The 22,950-nt window shown below is 42.3% G+C and overlaps 1 protein-coding gene across 1 annotated transcript in view; it reads right to left on the bottom strand.

Annotated features, from left to right (window-relative positions):
• Positions 1-1,056: 1,056 nt before the first annotated feature.
• Positions 1,057-22,950, bottom strand: part of sult4a1 (sulfotransferase family 4A, member 1) — a 73,453-nt gene continuing 51,559 nt past the window's right edge. The window contains exons 6-7 of the mRNA XM_034163778.1: positions 15,522-15,660; positions 1,057-1,219 (exon numbers count right to left, since the gene is read on the bottom strand). Of these exons, the coding sequence (XP_034019669.1) occupies positions 1,107-1,219; positions 15,522-15,660 (252 nt within the window). The 3' untranslated portion in view covers positions 1,057-1,106. The remainder of the gene's footprint in view (positions 1,220-15,521; positions 15,661-22,950) is intronic.

Here is a 22,950-nt window from a genome sequence, read left to right as displayed (position 1 = left end):
GATCTTCAACTCACACCTCCAGTGGAGCTTTGCTAGCATCCCTGTGGAGGTTGGGAGCATTGAACCAGAATGGGCAATGTTCAAAGCTTCCACTGCTGAAGCTGCAGTGGGGAGCTGTGGCCGGGAGGTCTTAGGTGCCTCAAGGAGCAGCAACCCTCCAACACTGTGGTGGACACTGGTGGTCAAAGAAGCCGTCCGACTGCAGAAGGAGTCCTTCCAGGATGTGTTATCTCAGAGGACTCTGGAGGCAGTTGTGAGGTACCAACAGGCCCAAAAGGCACCAGCCTTTGCTGTGGAGGAGGTAAATCAGCGGGTGTGGGAGGAGTTTGGAGCAGCCATGCGGAAGGACTTTTGGTCGACATCAAGGTGCTTCTGGAAGACCGTGAGGCACCTCCAGAGAGAAAAACGGGGAACCATCCAAGCTGTCTAGAATAAGAATGGGTGGGACTCCGTTGACCTCAGCTGAGGAGGTAATTGGGTGCTGATGTTTGCTAAATTTACATTAGAAAATGTTCAATAATCATCATTGCACTACATCCCCCAAAGGTCCCCACTGACCCTCCTCTGTGCACTTAAAATATCTCTCTTTGGTCTCTCCTCAGTTTGTGTATGCTTTGAGGAAATAAATTAGAAAGAAAAAAATTAGGCCCACTCTGTTCATCAACCAGGTTGGACATTTCTAAAATCATCAACAACCGACCTTGAAAATTTGAAATAAATAATTGTTGAAGTCAGTTTTTCTGTCATTGGTTATTAGTCGCCCTAAATCCTTTGGTTGTCTCAGACCTTGTGCTTCACATCAGTGATGTCTACATCAGTCTTCATGAGCCAGCTGACCCTCAGTACATCAGTGATCTCAGTGGAAAATTAGACAAGTCAGTGATTTCTAAAACCCGTCCAAATTCACACTGAGCCACCTACAAGGTCTTGTTGGAAACAAGTTGATTTGACAAAGAATTTGGAAAAGTCTGATTGTTTGCTCCCACTCTCAGGTGTTAGAGCCCAGACTGAATAGCAACAAAGTAGTGTGATTTTTTTTTTTTTTTTTTTTTTTGGGGTGTTGACTGAAGTACTCGGGTAGAGCTGGAGGGGCCGAGATAAACTCCTCACAGGCAGAAGTCAAAGGTCAGGTCCGACTTGCCCATTTTCTGTCTGTACACAGAGTCAAACTTGTCATTCATGGACACTGTGAAGACGTCCTGCCACAAACCCACACGTCCTGCAGGGAGGATAAAAACAACTTTGTTAGGAAATGTCTGTAATTCTCTGAATGTTTATGTGAATTCTTAAAAACATTCTGACCCAGTATCAGCATAATCACACTTAGGGATGGGTATCGAGAACCAGTTCCTTTTGGGTATCGTTAAGAAATTATTATTCGATCCACCGACATCAATAAGCTTTTTGCTTAATGATTCCCTTATCGGTCCTCCAGAGTGGCTGTTGTTTTGGAGGGGTGTTTGTCAGGAAAATGATCATTTCTCTACATTGATTACAGACCTGCAGCGGGTCTGTAATCAACTTTTCTGCAGCACCTTGAACCAATCAAAGCAGTGATTTGCAGATCAAAGCAGTGCTTCGATCTACGATTCATGGATTTGGTTTTATTTTGCTTTATCCCAATTTTTCCCCGCGAAAACCCTGAAGAGCATATGTCTTTGAGTAATATTTAATATTTTTATGTTAAACCGACCTGTTATGGTCTTCTGAAACAGTTGATACATGTATTTTATAACTTAAAAACGGGACCGATGCTAATGCATTAGCATGTCTATGGCGTTTTCAATGTTAAAGTTAGCATTAAGCTGGTCACATCAGCATGTTTGTGTTGATTTGTTTTTTGTATAATTAATGGATCCACGTTCGTTGTCATAAAAGAGTCAAATTGTAATTTTTTAAATTTATTTTTATTCATATATTAATAATAATCGCAACAACAATAATAGTCTACATAATAGACAATACTAATACAATAACATGCTGTTGTTGTGTGATATGCATTTTCTGAGTCCCTCCGTTCATGCCCAGTCGCCCAAAATGACAGATATTCACTCGAGTTAGACGAGGACGAATATCTGTCATTTTAAGTGACAGTATGGACGGAGGGAATCAGAAAATGCATACCGCAAGACAAATGCGTGTTATCTGCATTATTATCACTTTTTACTGAGATACACAACACGTAACGCGTACATAAAAAGTTGGCTCACTTTAACTATTGTCGTGTCGGCTGGCGCGCGTGCTGTTCTCCAAATTCAGCGTGCGTCCTCATCAAGCTGGCTGCTTTAGCTGCTGTTCATTGTTGTACTATCCATGAGAAAATCATCCAGAATATCCATATTGGGACCAAAACACACTTCTTGCCTTTTCATTTTTTCCTCTGAGGACAGTTTTTTTTTTTCCCTCTGCGGACAGTTCTTGGGCTGCGCGCTATGACGTCATTTGTTTACGCACAGCGGGCGGGTATAGCCAGATAGCGTTGACGTAAATCTACGATACCGGCTCAGCAACTCCCTGGTAAAGTGTTTAAATCAAATGTTTAAATCAAATGACAAACATTGTAATACAACGAAACTGCAGTCAATCAAAATGTTTTTTCCTCCCAAAATGAGACATTCTGCGCTGACGTGCAGCAGCCGGCTGAGCTCAGCTCAGAGGTACAGAGAGACATTCATGTCAAAATGTCTGAAAGGAAATGCTTTTGACAAAAAATACAGATTTTATTTATTTTTATTTATGTCCAGAGCTCAAGGATTCAGTGACCAATTTAAAACATTGTTGACATAGAAAACCTGTAAAGCCAACTTTTAGTGCACAGAAAATTCACAAGAGGTATCGATAAGGGAATCGATAATGGCATTGATATCGATAAAATCTTATCTGTCCCTACATCCCTACACACGTTCACTTTCCTTCGACTGCACAAGTCTTTGAAGGCAGTTAGTCCTAATTTATAGTCAGTTTGAAGCTTTTCAGCAAACAAATGGAGGTCACCAGTTTAAAGCTAAAACACCACAAAGGCAATGGAGAAACCTGTTTTTAGGTCTGGAAGAAATGACCTGTTTCAGGAACACTTTCTCGTTCTCTACTCATCACATCTTTACACTGGCTCAGTGGGTCTTTCCATCACAGTGTGACGGTTTTGGGACCCCTAGTGTGTCATTTGGTGATGGTTAGAGACGAGCGCACAAAATTAGAATAAGAGGACTTCTTAAAGAAAAATTAACAGGTCTGTGAGACAGAATTCTTGCTGGTTGGTAGGTGTTGAAATACGTATTTGCAGCAGGAACATACAAATAAATTATTAAAAATCATACATTGTGATTTCCGGATTTTTTTTAGATTATGTCTCTCATAGAATGGAAATGTTTCAGTTTGCTGGGTCACATGACGGTCGCTTTGACATTGTATATTCTACAAATATATGAATATAGACAGATTAATTTCTCTGTGATATACTGTTTTCAGATTTCTTTCAACTTGGTCCACAAATTATTGAATAATCTTACTTTCACTCTGGCTGGCGTGACTGTTTAATTTTATTCATATTATTTGAAATTTTGGCAGAGAAGCGCTGCGTAAAAGCAGCGCTGCAGGTGGGTTAAGAGCCGTCTTTAATATGAATATCTTTAATATAATATTATTACTTTCACCCCTGATTATTTCCCATCTTTGACTTAACTTCGTAATGAAATTAATTAAGGATCAGATCTCATGTCGTGGCAGACATACTGTGCTTGACATCATTTTCTATCTTGACTGGGATGAACAAATTCATTCAAGTCTATTATAATATGCAAATGTCCTGGACATGAACGAGCAAAGCTCAGCATCTCACCATGTCATTTAGGTCCTTCAGACTTTATTTTGAGTCAGTGTTTCAGGAGAGCATTAGGATGGCAAAAACCTTTCAGCTTCTGGGGGGGTTCTGCTCCCCCAGACCCCCCGCCTTTTTAAACATTTTTCTTTATTTGCCTCTCACATGCCTGGAAAAGCTCCTCGCTATCTAACCATGTCTTTTAGGTCCTTCAGACTTTTTTCAATAAAATGGTTCTTGGGAGCATGAGCATGACTAAAACCTTTCAGCTTCGGGGGGCCAGACCCCCCAACTTTTTAAGCATTCCTTATTTCCTTGTTTTGCCTTTCATCTTCTGGAGGGGCTGTGCTCCCCATACCCCCAGCTTTTTAAGCATTTTTCTTTCTTTTTTTTTTTTTTTTGCTTTCAGCTGACCCCTTAATTACAGCCCTCTTAACACCCTGCCACTTTAACCATTTTTTTTAATGTACATGTAAATTAATCTGCAAAGTTTTCATTTAGTTGACAGTAGGGCTGAACAATATGGCCAAATTATCATATCTCAATATTGTCATAGAAATTGTCATGTAAATGTCACTTATATACATGCTGTCCATATTCCTGAGCTGCTTAGGTGAGTAGGGAGAGTTCCCATGGGATTAAAAAAGCTTTTCAACCTACCATCCCTGGTTCTCAAGACCAGGAACCTAAGTGGTTCTATTCTCTTTTTTATTAATTTTTTTTTCTTTAAAGATACAGTATTTAGGTGTACCTTAGTAAACACTAGTAGAGTTCCACTTTAGATTTGGAATGTATAATAGAAGATATACTTACTGAATTTTCATATTAATATGTTATACAATATGACTGATTTGACACAAAGTGCAGCAACAGTGAAAATTAAACCTTCTTAAACAAAACAGTAATAATATCACACTCATTTTACACTCATCATAAGGTTAGGATACTGTGCCCTCCAAAAGGATTGGAACACTTGGAATTTCACACATTTTAATTTGTTTATGCCATTTTAAATACAAAAAATAAAGAATAAAAAAGCAAAAAGCAAATCTCTAAAACTTGATAAAACCTGTAAATAATAATCAGTTTTTTTTTGTCAGTTTTCTTTAGATAAGTCAGGGGATGGAAACATGAACATTTCCAAGTCACTGAATATGTCTTGCACTTTATTTACATCAATTATGAAGAAATACAAAAGTTTCTTTCACCAAAACATCAAATCTAGTCTTTCATCTCAAATGTACTTTCTGTCAAATTGTAGCTGAACTTTCAGGTCTTCTTTTGAAGAAAATTCTCCTCTACACCACTTCATCAGGAAGCTGGATTTTATGTTTTTAATTCATTTATACAAAGTTGTAGAGATTTGCTTTCAGTTTGAGTTAAGGAAGATAATTTTAGAAAAAAATGTATTTGAAATGCAATAAATTAAAATGTGTGAAATACCAAGTGTTCCAATACTTTTGAGGGCACTTGAGAAACAGTGAGGAGCAGCATCTTACATCTCATATGTAGTCCAGCAGATAAGAGAATATTTAGAGTGGAATCCTGCAAATGGAGATACAAACATCACATTCAGCACAAATAACCCATCAACATGCACTCTTTTGAAAAAACTGATTGGCCACTTGAATTTTCAATAGGCAGCCAGGTAGGGGTCAATTTTACAATTACACAGGGGTCAAAATTAAAAGATGCTCCAATCATATAGAAAAGTACACCGCATTATTTGCCTGATCATAAAGACTCCAAAAAGGTATAGTTTGGACAATCTATGACTGAATGTTCTGGAGTTATGAGGTAAAAGCAGCCAGAATGGTGACAAAGGTCAGTTTCAGTTTGTACAGGGGACAGATGTTAAAGTTGCTCCATTTATTTTGCTCCAGCTGTATTTGTGCAGAATTTCATGCTTGTATCACCATTTGAAGGATTGTTTCAGTTATCAGTTAATAAGCCAACAGAGAACCAGCTGCTGTCTGTTAGCTTAAACATGTGTACATAAGCCAACCCCAATTAAAGGAGAAATGCTGCTTTTAACAACTGGACCTAATTTCTGCCATAAAATAGTCGTTTACTCACCAATAGAGGTTTGGTGTGATTAGACGTCCATAGCTGAAACAAAGTGTTCAGCTCAAATCTGAAGGAAACATTTTTCTTCTACTACTAAGGTGGATTAGAACTTTTTGTGGTACGCAGCACCAACTACTGGACAGGAGGAACCTAGCAGTTAATGTGACTCACTAATTTCAATATGCAGGTCTTTCAACCAGACGTGTGGTGCCATGACATGTCAATCATCTGTGTCCAATCAGATTTCAGGGGAGTCCGGTCAAACTCCGGCTTCCGCTCTAGCTCCACCCATGCCAGGAAGTGTTCAATATTTGACATTTCCTGTTTCACTGTGACTAATAATTTGGCAATTCCTGTTTGAGTGTGAGCTGAGTTCCCATGAGATTCTATGGGATCTCGTATGCCAATCCAGGAAGTGTCTGACATTTGAACATTTCCTGTTTTACTGTGGATTTGAAATTTGGCACTTCCTGTTTAGGACGCTCTGTAGCATGAGTGACTTATGTCATAACATATCCCATTTTCCACTATCCTGCTTTTCACAGATAAATTGAGCCAGGATAACCACAATATCCTGGCTTAATCCCTTATTCTACTTTTGTGCAATGGGCCCCAGGACTGACTCCCCTGTAACTGCTGACAGAAATGACATATAACACACAGCTGTGACTCACCTTACGTGTGTGTACCTCGCATGTGTGAGATAGGTCACCCTGTCAGCTGTGTTCTAAGTCTAAAAAGCACATCAGATATCAGACTTCCATGCAGTAAAAGAAAAAAAATCAGATGGGAAACCTGAAGGAAAAACTGATGGAACAAATAAAAAGAACATTAACAATGCAAACAAGAACAGCAACAGAAAGATAAAACTCATAAAAGTTGAGAAACGGTGGCACACAAAGTTGGGGATGGTGAAAATCAGACAGGATTTGGTCTGTATCCTGTCTCATTTTATATATATGGCCAAAAACCCATCCATCTTTAATTTTTTTTTCATTGATGTTGATCTTGTGTGATCAATACTTTTATCTAGTTATCAGTGAGATTTAATTGCAGCTGACCAGTCAAGTTGTCACCCAAACAATGTGACAAATGAACTAAATATTTTAGCTCCCAGCCAGTGAGCACAGAAATGTGGCCAGTAAACACTGAGATTGATCTATGATATGATCATTATTACACAGCTTCTCTGACAGCTACCCACCGTCCTTCTGTCATAGCAGTTCCCCTCCTTCCAACACACTGCTCAGTGGCTTTTGCAATGATTTTGATTGTCTTGGTCTCGGCCCATTTGAATGTACCGATTGCCAACCAGTAATCGCTTGCAATTTGACTTGATCACTTGATTCAGGGTGTTCCAGCACCAGTGTCTTCCTCATTGGAGTGCCCTACTGCCAACAGGAACTCTGGTAGGGTAACACGCTTTATCACAAAGTCCTGTTGTGTTCCAGCCCTCCCAGATGTTATTTGTGGGGTACCAGTCCTCCAGGGTGGCCGTATCAACATTCCACACCGGAATGGCAAAGCGGGGGTGGGCAGTGGGGATGTTGTGTATGCAGATGGGTGGTGGACGACCTCCAGGCTGTAGTGGTCATTGCTGCACCTGCTGGAAGGAGCCAGTGAAATGCACTGTGTCAAAATAGCCGAGGCCTTCCAGCATCCCGCAGAAGTGTCTGACCTGGTCATTGATGGAGTAGAGGTCAGTCAGCCCCATGTCGTAGGTGCATGCTTGCACTCTGATGAGCGTTACTGAGCCACTGCCAGCTTTGGCAGGTCCTGTTCCTGACACACTTGTACCCATCAGGACAAAGCTTGTCTCCACCTCAGTTACTCTCAGTTATCTCCATTCTGAGTGAGTTCTGAGTGACTCTCAACCTGACAGGCTTAAATACTGACAGAAAAAAGCTCATCTCTAGTAAGAATTGCTCCAAATACTCCTCACCTCCACATCCAAACATCAAAGGGCCGGGCCAGTGATTACATACACAGCAGGGGCAGACCTTTGTCTGCGCCTGCCACAATACAGTGAGTGATCAGAATCAGATGTCGAGACAGCTTTGAGAACAATCAATCGTACTTCTCCCTAAAGGGGTCCTGTCGGGAAAGCAGTGATATGCACATTTTGGCTTGTTAACGTGTAAAGCAGGGAACACAATTTGACCGCAAGTGGTGGAACATATGCATGTGAAACAGGTTTGATTGGACACACATTGCAACCACAGATGATGATCTGACTTGGTGAATTGTGTCTAAACAGAACATTGCATGTTGCGCGTGTGCTACAGTAAGTTCCTTCGGCTGCTCCCCTGTTTTCACTCAGGGTCACCACAGCAGAGCCAGAGTGGATCTACGTTTTGATTGGGCACAAGTTTTACTTTGGATGCCCTTCCTGACACAACTCCACATTACATGGAGAAATGTGGAAGGGGAGGGGTTTGAACCAAGAACTTCCAGAAAACCAATGACACAGTGCAGGGAAACCAGGTGCACTGACCACTCGGCCACCACTGCTGCAACAATAAAAACCAAAACAGCTAAACAATACAAACTGTAATAGCAAAAGGACTGCACTGGTCAAACTGTAATAACAAAATGATCGCACTGTTTGTATTGCACTGGAATCGTAATGAATCAAAGTGGAACAAGAGAAACTGGTTCTCAAGGAAGTCTGACTGTGGCCACAAGGTGTAATCAGTGCACTGTCAGACTGCTTTGAAACCACACTGTGGGCTCAGGGAGGCTGCCACATATGATGACATCATTGATTAGAGGAGTATGTACACTGAGGCTGTCTTGGGCGAGATTAACAAGTGCATTCAAAATGTAACAACAATGAAAACTTTTAAGTGTTGCACGGTGAAACCCCAGATTAACGAACAAATCCATGTACTGCTAAAGGTTGCATTCAGGTCTGAAGATGCTGCAGTATATAAACTGGCCAGAAGAAATCTATGCTGGAGTGTCAGAGAGGCTTAAAGGAAGTATAAATAGAATCTCCATGAGCACTTTACCAACACCCAGGAAACACGCCACTTATGGCAAGGCTTTCGAACCATCACAGACAGCAAGCCTGCCCCTAGACATGCCACAATGATCCTTCCCTCCAAGACAGGCTCAAACACTTCTACACAAATTGTATTGTTCTAAGGTGCCCGCCTGCCTCAAGAGCATTATAGTTATATGTGTGCCGAAGAAACCCACCTCAGCATGTATGAATGAAGTGCTTTGAACGGCTGGTCATGCAACACATCAAAGCTTGCCTCCCTGCACATCTGGATCCTCTACAGTTTGCATGCAGAGCTAACAAATCCACAGACGATGCAATAACCACCGCCCTTCATCTGACACTGTCCCCTCCCGAAACCGGGATGCCAGATTGCCATTCACTGATTTCAGCTCAGCCTTCAAACACCATCATTCCACAGCAACTGGTGAAGATGCTGAAGTCACTGAAGATGGACACTGGCACCTGCAAGTGCATCCTGGACTTTCTAACAAAGAGGCAGCAGAGAGTCAGAGTTAAAGGTGACACCTCATGGTCTATGTTGGTGAGCTCAGGTTCACCTCAGGGATGTGTGCTGAGCCTCCTGCTCTTCAATTCAATTTATTTCAGTTGAACTTATTTAGTTTATACGAGGTCTATTACAAAAGTATCTGACCTTATTATTTTTTTCAAAAACCATATGGATTTGAATCACGTGTGATTGCGTCACACAAGCTTGAACCCTCGTGCGCATGCGTGAGTTTTTTCACGCCTGTCGGTTGCGTCATTCACCTGTGAGCAGGCTTGGAGTGAGGAGTGGTCCACCCCCTCGGCGGATTTTAATTGTCAGGAAATGGCGGAATGATTTGGGCTTTTTTTACATCAGAATTTTTTCAGAAACTGTTAGAGACTGGCAGCTGGAAACCATTAGAAAAATTTATCTGGCTTTCGGTGAAAATTTTACGGGCTTCACAGAGAATAAGGACTGTTACTACAGCTTTAAGGATGGCTTTAGGATGCTCGGTGCGCCGCGCTCCGTGCCGCCATCGAGAGCCACAAACCACCGGATCATTTCTAAACAGATGGCTCTGTGGAGACGGGACCGTCGTGTGCATTTTCTCTGGTTATCACAAGAGCTGGACATCAACCATTTTCCGGCAGATTTCACTTTTAACAAGAGATTTTGTCATGGAAAGCCGAGCGGAGGCTTCGCGCGTCACGACCGATTTGCTGATGGAGCGAGACAAAGCCACCTCCGTTTTGGTCTCACAGGACGGCTTTGAGATGGCGTTCAGACAGCTGTCGGTGGTTTTTCCATCGAGTGATTATCCGAGAAATTGTGGATGTGCCTGGACATGTCAGAACATGTCCCGTGAGGCTTCATCACGGCGTTCCTGTGCGCCATGCGGCACTGCCGCGACGCGTGGAATTCCTCCGCACGTCTGTCTCAATGTGCCGAAAAAGTGCTGATGTCCACGTCTTTTCACAATTCCTGTGCTAGTCAGACGACGTCCCGGATAAAACACAGCGTCCAGTTTGGAAATGAATGGCACATTCCACTGTTACAGGAGTTTTTGTCATGGAAAGAGGAGCGGAGGCTTCGCGCGTAAAATTTTCACCGAAAGCCAGATAAATTTTTCTAATGGTTTCCAGCTGCCAGTCTCTAACAGTTTCTGAAAAAATTCTGATGGAAAAAAAAGCCCAAATCATTCCGCCATTTCCTGACAATGAAACAACGACGAGAGGGTGGACCACTCCTCACTCAAAGCCTGCTCACAGGCGAATGACAACCGACAGTCGTGGAAAAACTCATGCATGCGCACGAAGGTTCAAGCTTGTCTGACGCAATCACACGTGATTCAAATCCATATGGTTTTTGAAAAAAATAATAAGGTCGGATACTTTTCTAATAGACCTCGTATAGCGCCAAATCAAAACAAAGCTGCCTCAAGGTGCTTCACACCCAAGGTCAAGGTCTAGCCTTACTTGTGTGAAGTCTTCACCCTTCACACCCACAACTGTGCTGCCAGTGTCAGCAGCAATCACATCCTCACACCACAGTCACGGGTCTCATCACAAAATGCAATGAGACCGCTTACAGGATGGAGGTGGAGCAGCTGGCAGAGTGGTGCAATAAACACGTCTTCCTGAACATTGACAAGACCAAGGATATAATTGTGAAGATGGTCAACACCATGGAGTTCCTGGGTGTACACCAGGTGGATGACCTGTCCACATCAATTAACACCATGGTCATCATACAGAAGGTGCAACAGCAGCTACACCCCTCTGGAGGCTTAAGCAGGCTAGGCTACCCATCCCAGCTCTCACCACCTTCTACAGGGGCACTATGGACAGTGTTCTGGTTAGTTAGGTTTTTAGTTCGTTAGTACTACAGGTTGTCATCATAACAGTAATCGGGCTCAGATTACTTGTGTGATATGTCTGATGTGACGTGTCCTTTCAGTCAAGCTTCATGTCCACTTGTGCTGAATTGACACTGGAGCTTTCATAAGCCTAGAATGAACCATCAGCTGCAGGAAAAGTAGATGGCAAATCTCTCCACCTGATCTGTTCAGATTCAAACACACACAAAAGTCTCTGATGAACTCAGTGAACATCAGCTGACAAGGAAATCATTTTACGCTTTAGAAACATGCTTTATAAAATTAACTTTATTCATAGAAATGGCAGCACATAGCCCCAGTCACTGCACGCCCACTGGCTGTGATATTGAAATGTTATTGCTCTTTTTTTCTGAGTTCACGTCCAAACTCACGTCACTCTGGTCATGTGACAGTGGACAATCTTCTGTTGCAGTGACGCACTCGTGCGCCCATCGGGCGGTCATGAGGTGTTCTGTGAGGGGTTTGTGTTTGGCCTGTTTTGACAGCATCCTCCTGTCAGGTTTAGTTGCAGATGAAACCAAAAATGCAGAACCACACAGCAAAGAGAGAGAAAAAAATATTTTAATTTACCAGGATGAAGCTGAAGCAGATCACATCCAAAATTCAGTGGAGTCTTCCATGCCCTAATATCTATCTGTGGTGGAAATGTCTTCAAAATCTGTACAGTAGTTTTGACGTAACCCTGCTAACAGACAGACAGACAAATGAATAAATAATAAACACCGATGATTTTATTACGTCACAAAATAAAATCATCGGCCGCACTGTTTCACTGAAACCTGACTCAGTGAACATAACCCCGACAGTATTCTGCACCTTCCAGCTGCTGTGTGCAGACCACGTAACGGAGCTCTCTGGGAAGACGAGAGGAGGCAGAACATTATATAACATGTAAACGAACCTTACATAACATTATATATATATATTCCACCACAAGTGTGCATAACGGAGGTGCAGCAGCAGCTCGCTGATCAGATCACAGATGTGGAGAGAAAGTATCCAGACTCCCTCATTATTCTGGGGGATTTTAACAGAGCAAATCTGAGTCATTGCCACCAGAAATACAGAGAGCACATCACGTGTCCCACCAGGGACGCAAACATTCTTGACCACTGCTACACAACAATAATACAATAACATGCTTTTGGAGGGCAGTATGCATTTTCAGAGGCCCGACGTTCATGTCCAGTCACCCAAAATGACCGATATTCGCCCAAGTTAGACGAGGTGGTGCTCTCCAAATTCGCCAGTGCGTCCTCCTCAAGCTGGCTGCTTTGGCTGCTGTTCTTTGTCGGACTATCCATGAGAAAATCATCCATATTGGGAGCAACACGCACTTCTCGCCTTTTTATCTTTTCCTCTGCCGACAGTTCTTGGGCTGCGCGCGCTGTGACGTCATTTGTTTACGCATAGCAGGCAGGTAAGCCGATACTCGTTCGTTACTGCAGGCGGGTATAGCCAGGTAGCGTTGACATAAATCTACACTACCCGCCTAGCAACGCCTCGGTAAAGTGATAATAATAATACAATAACATGCTTTTGGAGGGCAGTATGCATTTTCAGAGGCCCGACGTCCATGTCCAGTCGCCCAAAATGACAGATATTCACCCGAGTCAGACGAGGGCGAATATCATTTGTTTGCACAGCCGGCGGGTATAGCAAGGTAGCGTCAATGGAAACCTACGATACCGGCCTAGCAACGCCTCGGTAAAGTGATAATAATAAAGGATATCGCTCTGTCGACCGATGAGTCGAGGCAGGAGCTACAGGCCTGTTTTGACTGCACAGACTGGAGCATCTTTGAAGCTGCATCCACAGACACTCATGGACTTTGTGACACTGTGACATCCTACATCAGTTTTTGTGAGGATCTGTGTGTGCAGACCAAAACCTTCTGCACATACAGCAACAACAAACCTTTGTTTGCTGGGAAACTGAGGCAGCTCCGCTGGCAGAGAAGGAGGCCTACAGAACGGGAAACAGGTTCCTGTACAAGAAGACCAGAAACACGCTGAACTCCCGACTGGCTGAGGAATTTAACCTGTTTTACCCCTCTGCAACACTACCCACACTAACGATGTATATAGAGGATGTATGCCAACACTTTCGCAAACACAAGATCAAAAAGGCTCCAGGACCTGATGATGTCTCACCCTCATGTCTGAGAGCCTGTGCTGACCAGCTGGCCCCCATCTTCACACAGATCTTTAACAGATCTCTGAAGCTGTGTGTGATTCCTTCCTGTTTCAAACACTCATTATTATTATTATAACAACATTATTATTCCATTCCCAAAGAAACCCTTCATAACAGGTGTAACCCACATGACGTAGTGCCCCTACTTCCTGCTGTGGTTTTATTTTTGCGGGTCATTTTCTTTATATATCCCTGCCAACTTTCACTTCCTCCTGCTTGACTGTGGCTCTCACAGCTTGGATGTGCTGCTGCGCTAGAGAGCCACGCTGCTCTCTGCTGTGGCTGGTGTTGGCGTTTTTGCCAAAAAAAACTCTGACATTTCTGCATAAACCCTGGAAACTGCGCTATGGTCGTCCTTGCCATATAATCTGCAGGACATCCTCCCGCTGATACGTGGTCTACAACCTTTGGACACCCATCCCGTACTGTTGGGAAACACCCTTACTCTCTGGTCAGGTTTTTTCCTTGCTGGAATTCCTTCTTCCCCCACTGGATGGCGAGCCAACCAATCACCGTCAACCTACGGTAGGAATATTCTCTCTACTATTTTTTCCCTGAACCAAGAACTGGATTTATGGACTGTGAAACTCCAGTGGGGAATATTTGGAACTGAACTGAAATACAAAGACAAAACTTTCGGAAAACCAACTTTGAAAGTACTTGGGAAAAAAATCTTGAATCAATTGTATTTTGTTTCGGCTTTAGGCCATTGTTCAGGTTTATTAATTATACCTTTTTATTTATAACATGAAATGATATTATATTGTGTGAGTATGCAGCTTGGGACTCCAGCGAGGCCGGTCGCATCTCCTCTATCTCTGATCCAACCTTCAAAGTCCCTACTTCACCATTTCTTCAAACTATATTGGATTAATCATGGAATTGATCAGCTGGTCTCTGAATGCTATTGACACCATTTTTTCTACAAGAAGATCAGGGTCGGGGGACCCTGCATGCCCGGATGGAACTTACCCTGCGGGCTATCTTCTATGAGACTTGGTGGGTCGCATGCTATGCGCCTTTCTCTGTGGAGGACGTTGAGGATATATTCATATTTGGATTCATAGTAGGAGGGCTGGTACTTATTGGCTTATGTGCTGCCCTGACCTACCGGAAGATTGGCATGACGGCTGCCGCCAAAACCACGACCCCTCGCTTGTCCGTCATGATTAATGAGTTGGGCAAGGTGATGCATTCTCAGACTGTGTTAACCCTTGAACTCAGACACAAATTGGATAACATCTCGGAGCAAACGCTCACCTTGCAGGAGAAGGTGAAGATTTCAGAGGCTGGGGAATTTTCATAATTGGGATTTAGTTTGTTCATGTGAAGCTGGAAAAGTGTTTTTCACTGCTCAACCACAAACACGGCAGGCTTATCAGCCTCTCAAGGATAAAATGCATCATCCATAATGCCCAGCAGTTTGTCCAGTGTTCCCTTCTCTGCCACCGTCACCACAGAGTCCAGCTTCATGACAACCACAGAGCCAACCTGCCTGATCAGTTTGTCTGGCCTGGATACAACTGATCTGAATGGTACGTTCCATCTTTCACCTCATGAAATATTTGTACCATTGAACTCATAAACATTCATTATTTGTATACTATTGTCCATTCTTTTCTGCAGTGCACGTGCAGGTTTCGGACATTCCATGTGAGATTTTCTGGCTATAACTTTCTTTATTCAGACTGCAGGGTGGTTGTTATTTGCACTATACAAACAAAATAAATTGAAATTGAATTGAACAGCACTTATCCAACTTTTGTGGGTATGGACACTGGATCAGAACAAAGAACTCTGCTTTTGATGCCACACTGATCTGTACACGCCCTGGTGATAGATGTCACAAAGACCTGACAGACCCACACTGAAAACACCTCTGTTGGTTGGTTTGCATGTGTTGACGGGTTTCTCGCTGTTGTGTGGTGTTATCCATGTCGTATTTTCAAGCCTCCATGAACAACATTCTCATAATGTGTCCATGAGATTCACCCTGACACAGGTTGGTGTTGTTAGAGTGAATTTGGCTTGTGGTTTCCCTCACACTCACCCCTGCAGATAGCGAGCGCCTCAGAGTTGCAGCACTGCTTGATGAGTTGATGGCAGCTCTCCACCAGACTTTCCAACTGAGCCTTGTCACAGGAAATGCCCAGGAACCTGGCTAACTGCTCCACCAATGTCCCCAGATCCTACAGTCAGGACAAAAGGAGAAAGTCTAAGGTTCACATGTGCCCAAAGCCACTTGTGCACACCATGTGCATGAACCTGTTTTGACATATATAACAGTCTGTCAGCCTTAAGCCGTCTTTGTGTGTTTATTCATAAAGCAAATCTGTTAGACATGTTGGGAAAGTGTAGTGACACGGACCCACAACAGGGGGCGTAAAGGAACGGACAATAGAAGGAGTTAAATTTGAACACTTTACTGTTGTGAATGCCACAACCACACACAGCCGATTATAGAATAAATACAAAGTCAATGGATAAAGGTGTCGTGTGGGCAGGCTCGACGACAGGAGACGTCCGTCTAGAGAAGAACCGGAACCACACGATTTCCTCCGCCACCGAACCTGAAGGATACTGGAGCCGCCAGGTCCCGAGTCCCCCAGGTGGCCACCGTCTCCGCGTGTCGGATCTGGTACTGCTGGCGAAGAGCAAAGACAGTTAAGTGTGGGTGTGTGTACACCCAGTAACAACAACGGTGGGAATTCCACCTCCACCTCTAACACACACTCGTGCAGCTCCTGTCTCAAACACTTATCTGGCGGAAAGCAGAGCGAAGCAGTCGCGGCCCACGCCGGTCCTCCGGGGAGACAGCTGCAACAATGTATCTACTGGAATCAATATTGGAATATTCAGGCTGAGAGTATTACCTCCGTAGAAGAACGATATCTCGGCGACGTGGTGGAGGTGTCATCCTGCTTTTATCCGGGGTGAAGTGCAGATGATCGGTGACAGCTGTCATAGTTGATGAGTGACAGCTGTCACCTCGGCTGTTCCTGTGAGGCGGCAGCGCCCTCTTGTGCCTGAAGCCCGCACTTCAGGCAGGGCGCCCTCTGGTGGTGGGTCAGCAGTACCTCCTCTTCTGGCGGCCCACACAACAGACAAGAAGTTTTCACCTGAAGCGAGAAGAGTCTCACTGCTGACTTACCGTGCATTCACAGAACTTCACTGTTTCCACATTTGGTTATGTTACAGCCTTATTCCAACATGGAGGAAATTCAAATTTAAAAAGATGTTCAGTCAGATTCAGGTCTGGACTCTGGCTGGGCCACTCAAGGACATTCACAGAGTTGTCCCGAAGCCACTCCTTTGATATCTTGGCTGTGTGTTTAGGGTCATTGTCCTGCTGAAAAATGAGCCGTCACCAATCTGAGGTCAAGAGCGCTCTGGAGCAGGTTTTCATCCAGGATGTCTCTGTACATTGCTGCATCCATCTTTCCCTCAATCCTGACTAGTCTCCCAGTTCCTGCTGCTGAAAAACATCCTCACAGCATGATGCTGCCACCACCATGCTTCACTGTAGAGATAGTGCCTGGTTTCCTCCAAACATGATACTAAAGAGTTCAATCTTTGTCTCATCATGTCAGCTCTGTCCATGTCTGGTCCCATGTCCTCCCCTGCTTGGTCTTTGTCACTTTCTGTCTGCGCCCGCTTTACACTTTGATCCTCTGTTTTTGTTTTTCAGTTTAGGATTACTTTAGTCACTGGTTTTATTTTGCATTTTACCACTAGAGTCATTGCTTGTAATTTCTGTTAGTTTTTGCTTTTGTCACATATTAGTTTCAGCCCCTGCCTTTAATTGTCTTGTTGATCACTTTCCAGTTCTCACCTTTGTTTTTCTTGGTTTTGTTTCTTTGCTCCTTCTGTATGTAGATTCTTTTGCATTATATTTAAGTTACCTTTCACTTTATTTCTATATGCTTAGTGCTCACTCTGCACTCTCTGCACTGCACTCTCTTGCACCTGCTCAACTCATCTTTGTTTCCTCCCTCCACACCTCCATTTCTGTCGGTTTTGCTTTTTGTCTTACTGCACCCTCTTGCTCTCATCTTTGTCCCACATGTTGCCACTAGGGATGCCGGAAAAAATCGATTCACATCCGAATCGCGATTCTTATTTATTACGATTCTGAATCGATCCAAAATGTCCAAGAATCGATTTTTAAAAAGCATTTTTTTAAAACATTTTCTTACTTACTCGCTGTGTGTACTGTTTGTCAGGCAACAGCTTCCGTACTAAGAGCGTCCCCACGAGGGGAGGGTTCGGCATGCTTCAAACATTCGTGAGCTGTAGCTTAGCATGGCGGACGAAGAGCTAATTCAACCAGCACCGTCTTTGCTTAAGGCAAATGTTTGAGTGCATTTAGGATTTTATTATTTGCTGCGTAAGAAGGAGCTTGACATGACTTATGCAGTGTGCAAAATCTGCAAAATGAAAGTCAAGTACTTCGGAAACACTTCAACTCCGCAAGCCCACATGCTACGCTATGATCCGGAGCTAAAAGGAGCGGAGCAGCGGTATCTGCTGACTACTGACCAGCGCTTTGCTAAACTGCCAGCCAACTCTGAACGAGCAAAGCAGATCAGTAAATTTACAACTAGAATCACTTGATTAACCTTGTAAAGCTGCATTTTCTTAAACATAAACATTTTTTAAGTAATATAACTATTTTCTCAGAGCTATTTGAATCGAAATCGATTCTGAATCGAATCGTCACCCCAAGAATCGCAGTTGAATTGAATTGTGAGTTGTTGTACGATTCACATCCCTAGTTGCCACCTCGGTTATTTAAGCCTTGTGTGTTTGGTTCTTCTTGCAAGTTCGTTGTTTCTGTAAACCTCGTCCAAGCCTTTTGTCATAGTCCTGTTTCCCTTGCCGATTTTTTTGACTTTTGTCTCAGCCTTTAAACTCTCTGTTACTGTGTTTTTGACCTCAGCCAGTTTTTGACCATGCCTCAGCCTTTCCCCTGCCTGATACCTCTGCCACACTGACTGCTACTCTGTGTAGCAAACAACTGCCTGCTTATGCCTGCCTTTTTTTGATCAACCTACACTCCAGTGTGTGAGTCTGCCTTTGTGTCCCCACCCTCTCTGAGCCACGTCGCCTTACAGCATAACACATCAGACCAGAGAATTTTGTTTTTTGAAGGAATATATCCTAATGTGCTTAAATATGCATTAACCTTTTGTGCTTTTTTCCCCATTCAGTATCATCATAATATTATTAATCTTTTATTAGAAGTCATTATTTATATATTAATAGAGCTTGTTGCTGTTGAAGAATATTTACTCATACGCTCATAGTGATCAATATTTATCAATGCTTATTAAACACGTAATCAATAGCTAAGGTTAATTACATGATATCTATACAGTATATTCAAATATTTTTGAGTTATATGTTCGAATGCTCTTGAATTGTGTATTGTGTTTCATTGAGGTCCTGAAGATATATTAAGAAATCTATATGTTGCAAACAGCATATGGAACAGGATGCCAGTGCAGACCACAAACCGCCAGAGAAGGAGACTAAACTGTTTGTTAGAAAGTTGTGTAATTTTGAAATGTGCAAACATTCTTGTGGTATAACCGAGTGATGTGACTTGCTGACAGTTTTTCAGTTAGCAGTTGTTGCCCATAATTTCTTATCAGTTCAAGAACAGAGACTTCACAGAGCATGTGGGTAGGACCATGCCACGAAATAGAGGGATCAAGACCACCCAGATGAAGGATGACGCCAAAGATTAGCAGAAAAAACATTGTAGTAGCATGAGGGTATAAATACAAAGCCCACTGTTCGGGGTTCCTCCTTGCTGTCATCTTGCTGGAACACCAGATTGCTGGTTGGAAGCTTGCAGCTCCTGGGACCCTCAGAACTTCTGGGTATGTTTTTGTTTATCTCACTCATTCTGTAAAAACTTAAATTCTGTCAAAATCTGTGACATTTAAATCATGTTCAATAAATCTCTGAGTGGTGGACTAGCCCTCAGAGAAATTGTGTTCAAATTTAAATGACTGGTTAATACCGTCTGTCAAATGAACAGACGCGCGGGATAAGAGAGGCAGGGGGGAGGCGAGGTCACTAGAGACCCCTGAATTATCCCAAGATTCTCCTGGTCTGAGAGTCCTTCAGGTGCCTTTTGTCAAACTCCAGGTGGGCTGCCATGTGCCTTTTACTAAGGAGTGGCTTCCATCTGGACAATCTACCCTACAGGCCTGATTGGTGGATTGCTACAGAGATGGTTGTCCTTCTGGAAGGTTCTCCTCTCTCCACAGAGGAATGCTGGAGTTCTGACAGTGTGACCATCAGGTTCCTGGTCACCTCCCTGACTAAGGTCCTTCTCCCTCAATCATTCAGTTTAGACGGGCAGCCAGCTCTAGGAAGAGTCCTGGTGGAGATAAATTTCTTCCATTTACAGATGATAGAGGCCACTGTGCTCATTGTGACCTTCAAAGCAGCAGAAATGGTTCTGTACCCTTCCCCATATTTGTGCCTTGAGACAATCCTGTCTCTGAGGTCTACAGACAATTCCTTTGACTACATGTAGTGCACTGACTGTCACCTGTGGGACCTTATATGTAGACAGGTATGTGCAGGGGCGTCGGACTCGGGGAGTAAAGGGTACTATGTACCCAGGGCCCAGAGCATGGGGGGGCCCACAAAAAACTGGCATTAAATACATTTTTGTGTTGCATGTTATTAATGTCCATACAGTTCATGTTGTAAAAGAATATAATTAGAATGAATGTATAAATGTTGCAAAACATAATTCTGCTCTATTGAAAGATCTCTGAGGGCCCTTCCACACCTGCACAGTTGTACAATGGTTTAGTCCACGTGCACAGGCGGCACACACACACACACACACACACACACATCCCACACGGGATCTCACAGAAAGAGGAGGTGTTTAGTAGAGCTGAAACAACTAATCGATTTAATCGATTATTAAAATAGTTGTCAACTAATTTAGTCATGGATTAGTTGTTAAATAACCTTGTTTTACCTCAAATGTTTCGTTTCTTCCATATAAATCAACCGTTTCTGCAGCACGGCTTTGCTTTGAACCTTGAACCAATCGAAGCAGTGATTCACAGATCAAAGCAGTGCTTCGATTTGCTTCTGCTTTGTTGATTCATTGTTTTATTTCGCTTCATCTTAATTTTTCCCCACTAAAACCCCAAAGAGCATATGTCTGTGAGTAATATTTACCTTTTTATGTTCATCTGACCTGTTATGGTCTTCTGAAACAGTTGATAGATGTATTTTACAAGTTAGAAACGGGACCGATGCTAACGCGTTAGCATGTCTATGGCGTTTTCAATGTTAAAGTTAGCATTAAGCTGTTGCAGCTGTCAGCACATTTGTTTTCTGTATAATAATTCATGGCTCAGCGTTTGTTGTCATAAAAGAGTCAAATGTATTACAAATTGTAATATTTTTTAATTTATTTTTTATTTATATATTACCAATAATAGCAACAACAATAATAGTAATAATAACCAGTAATACTACAATGCAATTTTAGAGAAAGAAACAAAAGAACCTGATTAAACACAACAGAAAAGATAAATGCAACTAGCAATGAACATAAATAAATAAATATAGAAATAAATAAGTGTTTCCTGTGAACAACTAATGACTCTTAAACCTCCACTTCATCCCTGTTTTATTTAAGTTTAATGACAATTTGTTTCGGTCAAACCACATCTAAGCTGTGTTTTTACACAAGAAAAAATAAAATTTAAATATAACATATTACACTTTAGTCAGGCCTTTAAAATACTTTAGTGGACTCTTGCTGTAATATGTTGTCAGTGGTTGAGATAGTTGCTTTAGGCATCTAAACCTGATGGAAATCTCTTTGTGGTGTGTCGGTGATGTATGTATGTGCAAAATAAAACTAAACACTACTCCAAGTATGTTTTTGACGAGAATATAACATAACTTTGTTACAAGGTCAAACGTTAATGTTACGTGATAAAGTCCTTTTAATAATAACTCACTTAAAGAAATAATGGCAAAACTCACATGTAAGTAAAAAAAAAATAATAATCGAATAAATAATCGACAGATGAACTGATTAGTAAAAAGAAAGAAAACTAAATGAGGGAAAGCAGCTGATAACCAAATTCTTTGAAAAGAGAGGCGAGCTTGAAAGCTATAGATATATTGAGTTGGGGGGTCTGGGGGACCAAATTGCACCATGGTGCAATTTGGTCCCCCAGACCCCCCAACTCAATATTGCTCCCCAACTTTAAAAAGGGTTCTGACTCCCAGGTGTGATCTAAGGTATACATGATTTAGACCTGGTTTGACTACACATTAGAAATTTGGTGTTTACGTTAATAAAAAAGAACATAACAGTGTGTGTGTGTGGGGGGGGGGGCAGAATTTGGTGCTATGGCCCTGGGTGTGTGTCCTTCCAAATCATGTCCAATCAACTGAATTGACCCCAGGTGGACTCCAATTAAGCTGAATGAACATCCTCCGAGGCCATCTCAAGGATGATCAGTGGAAACAGGAGGGACCTGAGCTCAATTTGAGCTTCATGGAAAAGGCTGTGAATACTTATGTACATGTGATTTCTTAGTTTTTTTTATTTTTAATATATTTGCAAAAAAAAAAAAAAAAAAAAAAACCTTTTTCACATTGTCATTATGGGGTTATAACGAGAGTTATAGTGAGTCACAGCTTGTACATTAACAAACAACAGATGAACATCTGTTTCATTTTTTTATTTTGTAAATGTGAACCATAATAATAAGCACAGTGAAGCAAAACCTGGTTAGTTGAAACCTGGTTAGTTGAAACCTGGTTAGTTGAAACTGCCCACTGTGAAGTTTTAACTAAACAGGTTTTGCTTTTCAATAATCTATCTCGCTCTTTGATATCACCTTTTTTTTTAAAAAAAAAAATCTCTTTTTTATTGTTCTTTTTACAGGTTTGTCATTTGACATTGACGCTGGACAACACTGTCCTGTAATTCATTCAGCTTTGCCCTGTGGGCAGACAAATAACATGACGTACAATAAAGAGTAAGATATGAAATATAAATCATTTTCTCGTATTTCATTCAGACACTCAACAGTCTGACACAATATCATGTCTTTTCATCAGGACCAGAGTCCAGATTGGTAGATTCCGACCCTACAAGCATCACTTTTGTGTCTCTGTTCAGTTCTGTTGTAAGACGTCAGTTGGAAGGAAAGCCCATCTTCAAATGACAGGATGTGTGTGACACAGAAATTCCACAGACAACAAGCATATTCATATCTGGCAGCCATGTCGCTTAAAAAGATGAAGAAAAAACAAAACAAGACTGGACTATGCAGCCTTTCAGTTCAGTAAGATTTTGGATCCAAAGTTTGGCTGCTGCTGTTTTCACTCAGCATCACCACAGAGGCTCCAGTATCCATCTGTGGTTCCATGTGTTTTCCTGGAAGTTCTTCCTGACACAAATCTTGATCGTCTGC

This window comes from Thalassophryne amazonica, chromosome 22, assembly GCF_902500255.1.
Source record: "Thalassophryne amazonica chromosome 22, fThaAma1.1, whole genome shotgun sequence".
In the NCBI taxonomy this organism is placed as follows: domain Eukaryota; kingdom Metazoa; phylum Chordata; class Actinopteri; order Batrachoidiformes; family Batrachoididae; genus Thalassophryne; species Thalassophryne amazonica.
The sequence above is the reverse complement of the archived record's forward strand: the minus strand, read 5'-3'. Positions and strand labels throughout refer to the sequence as shown.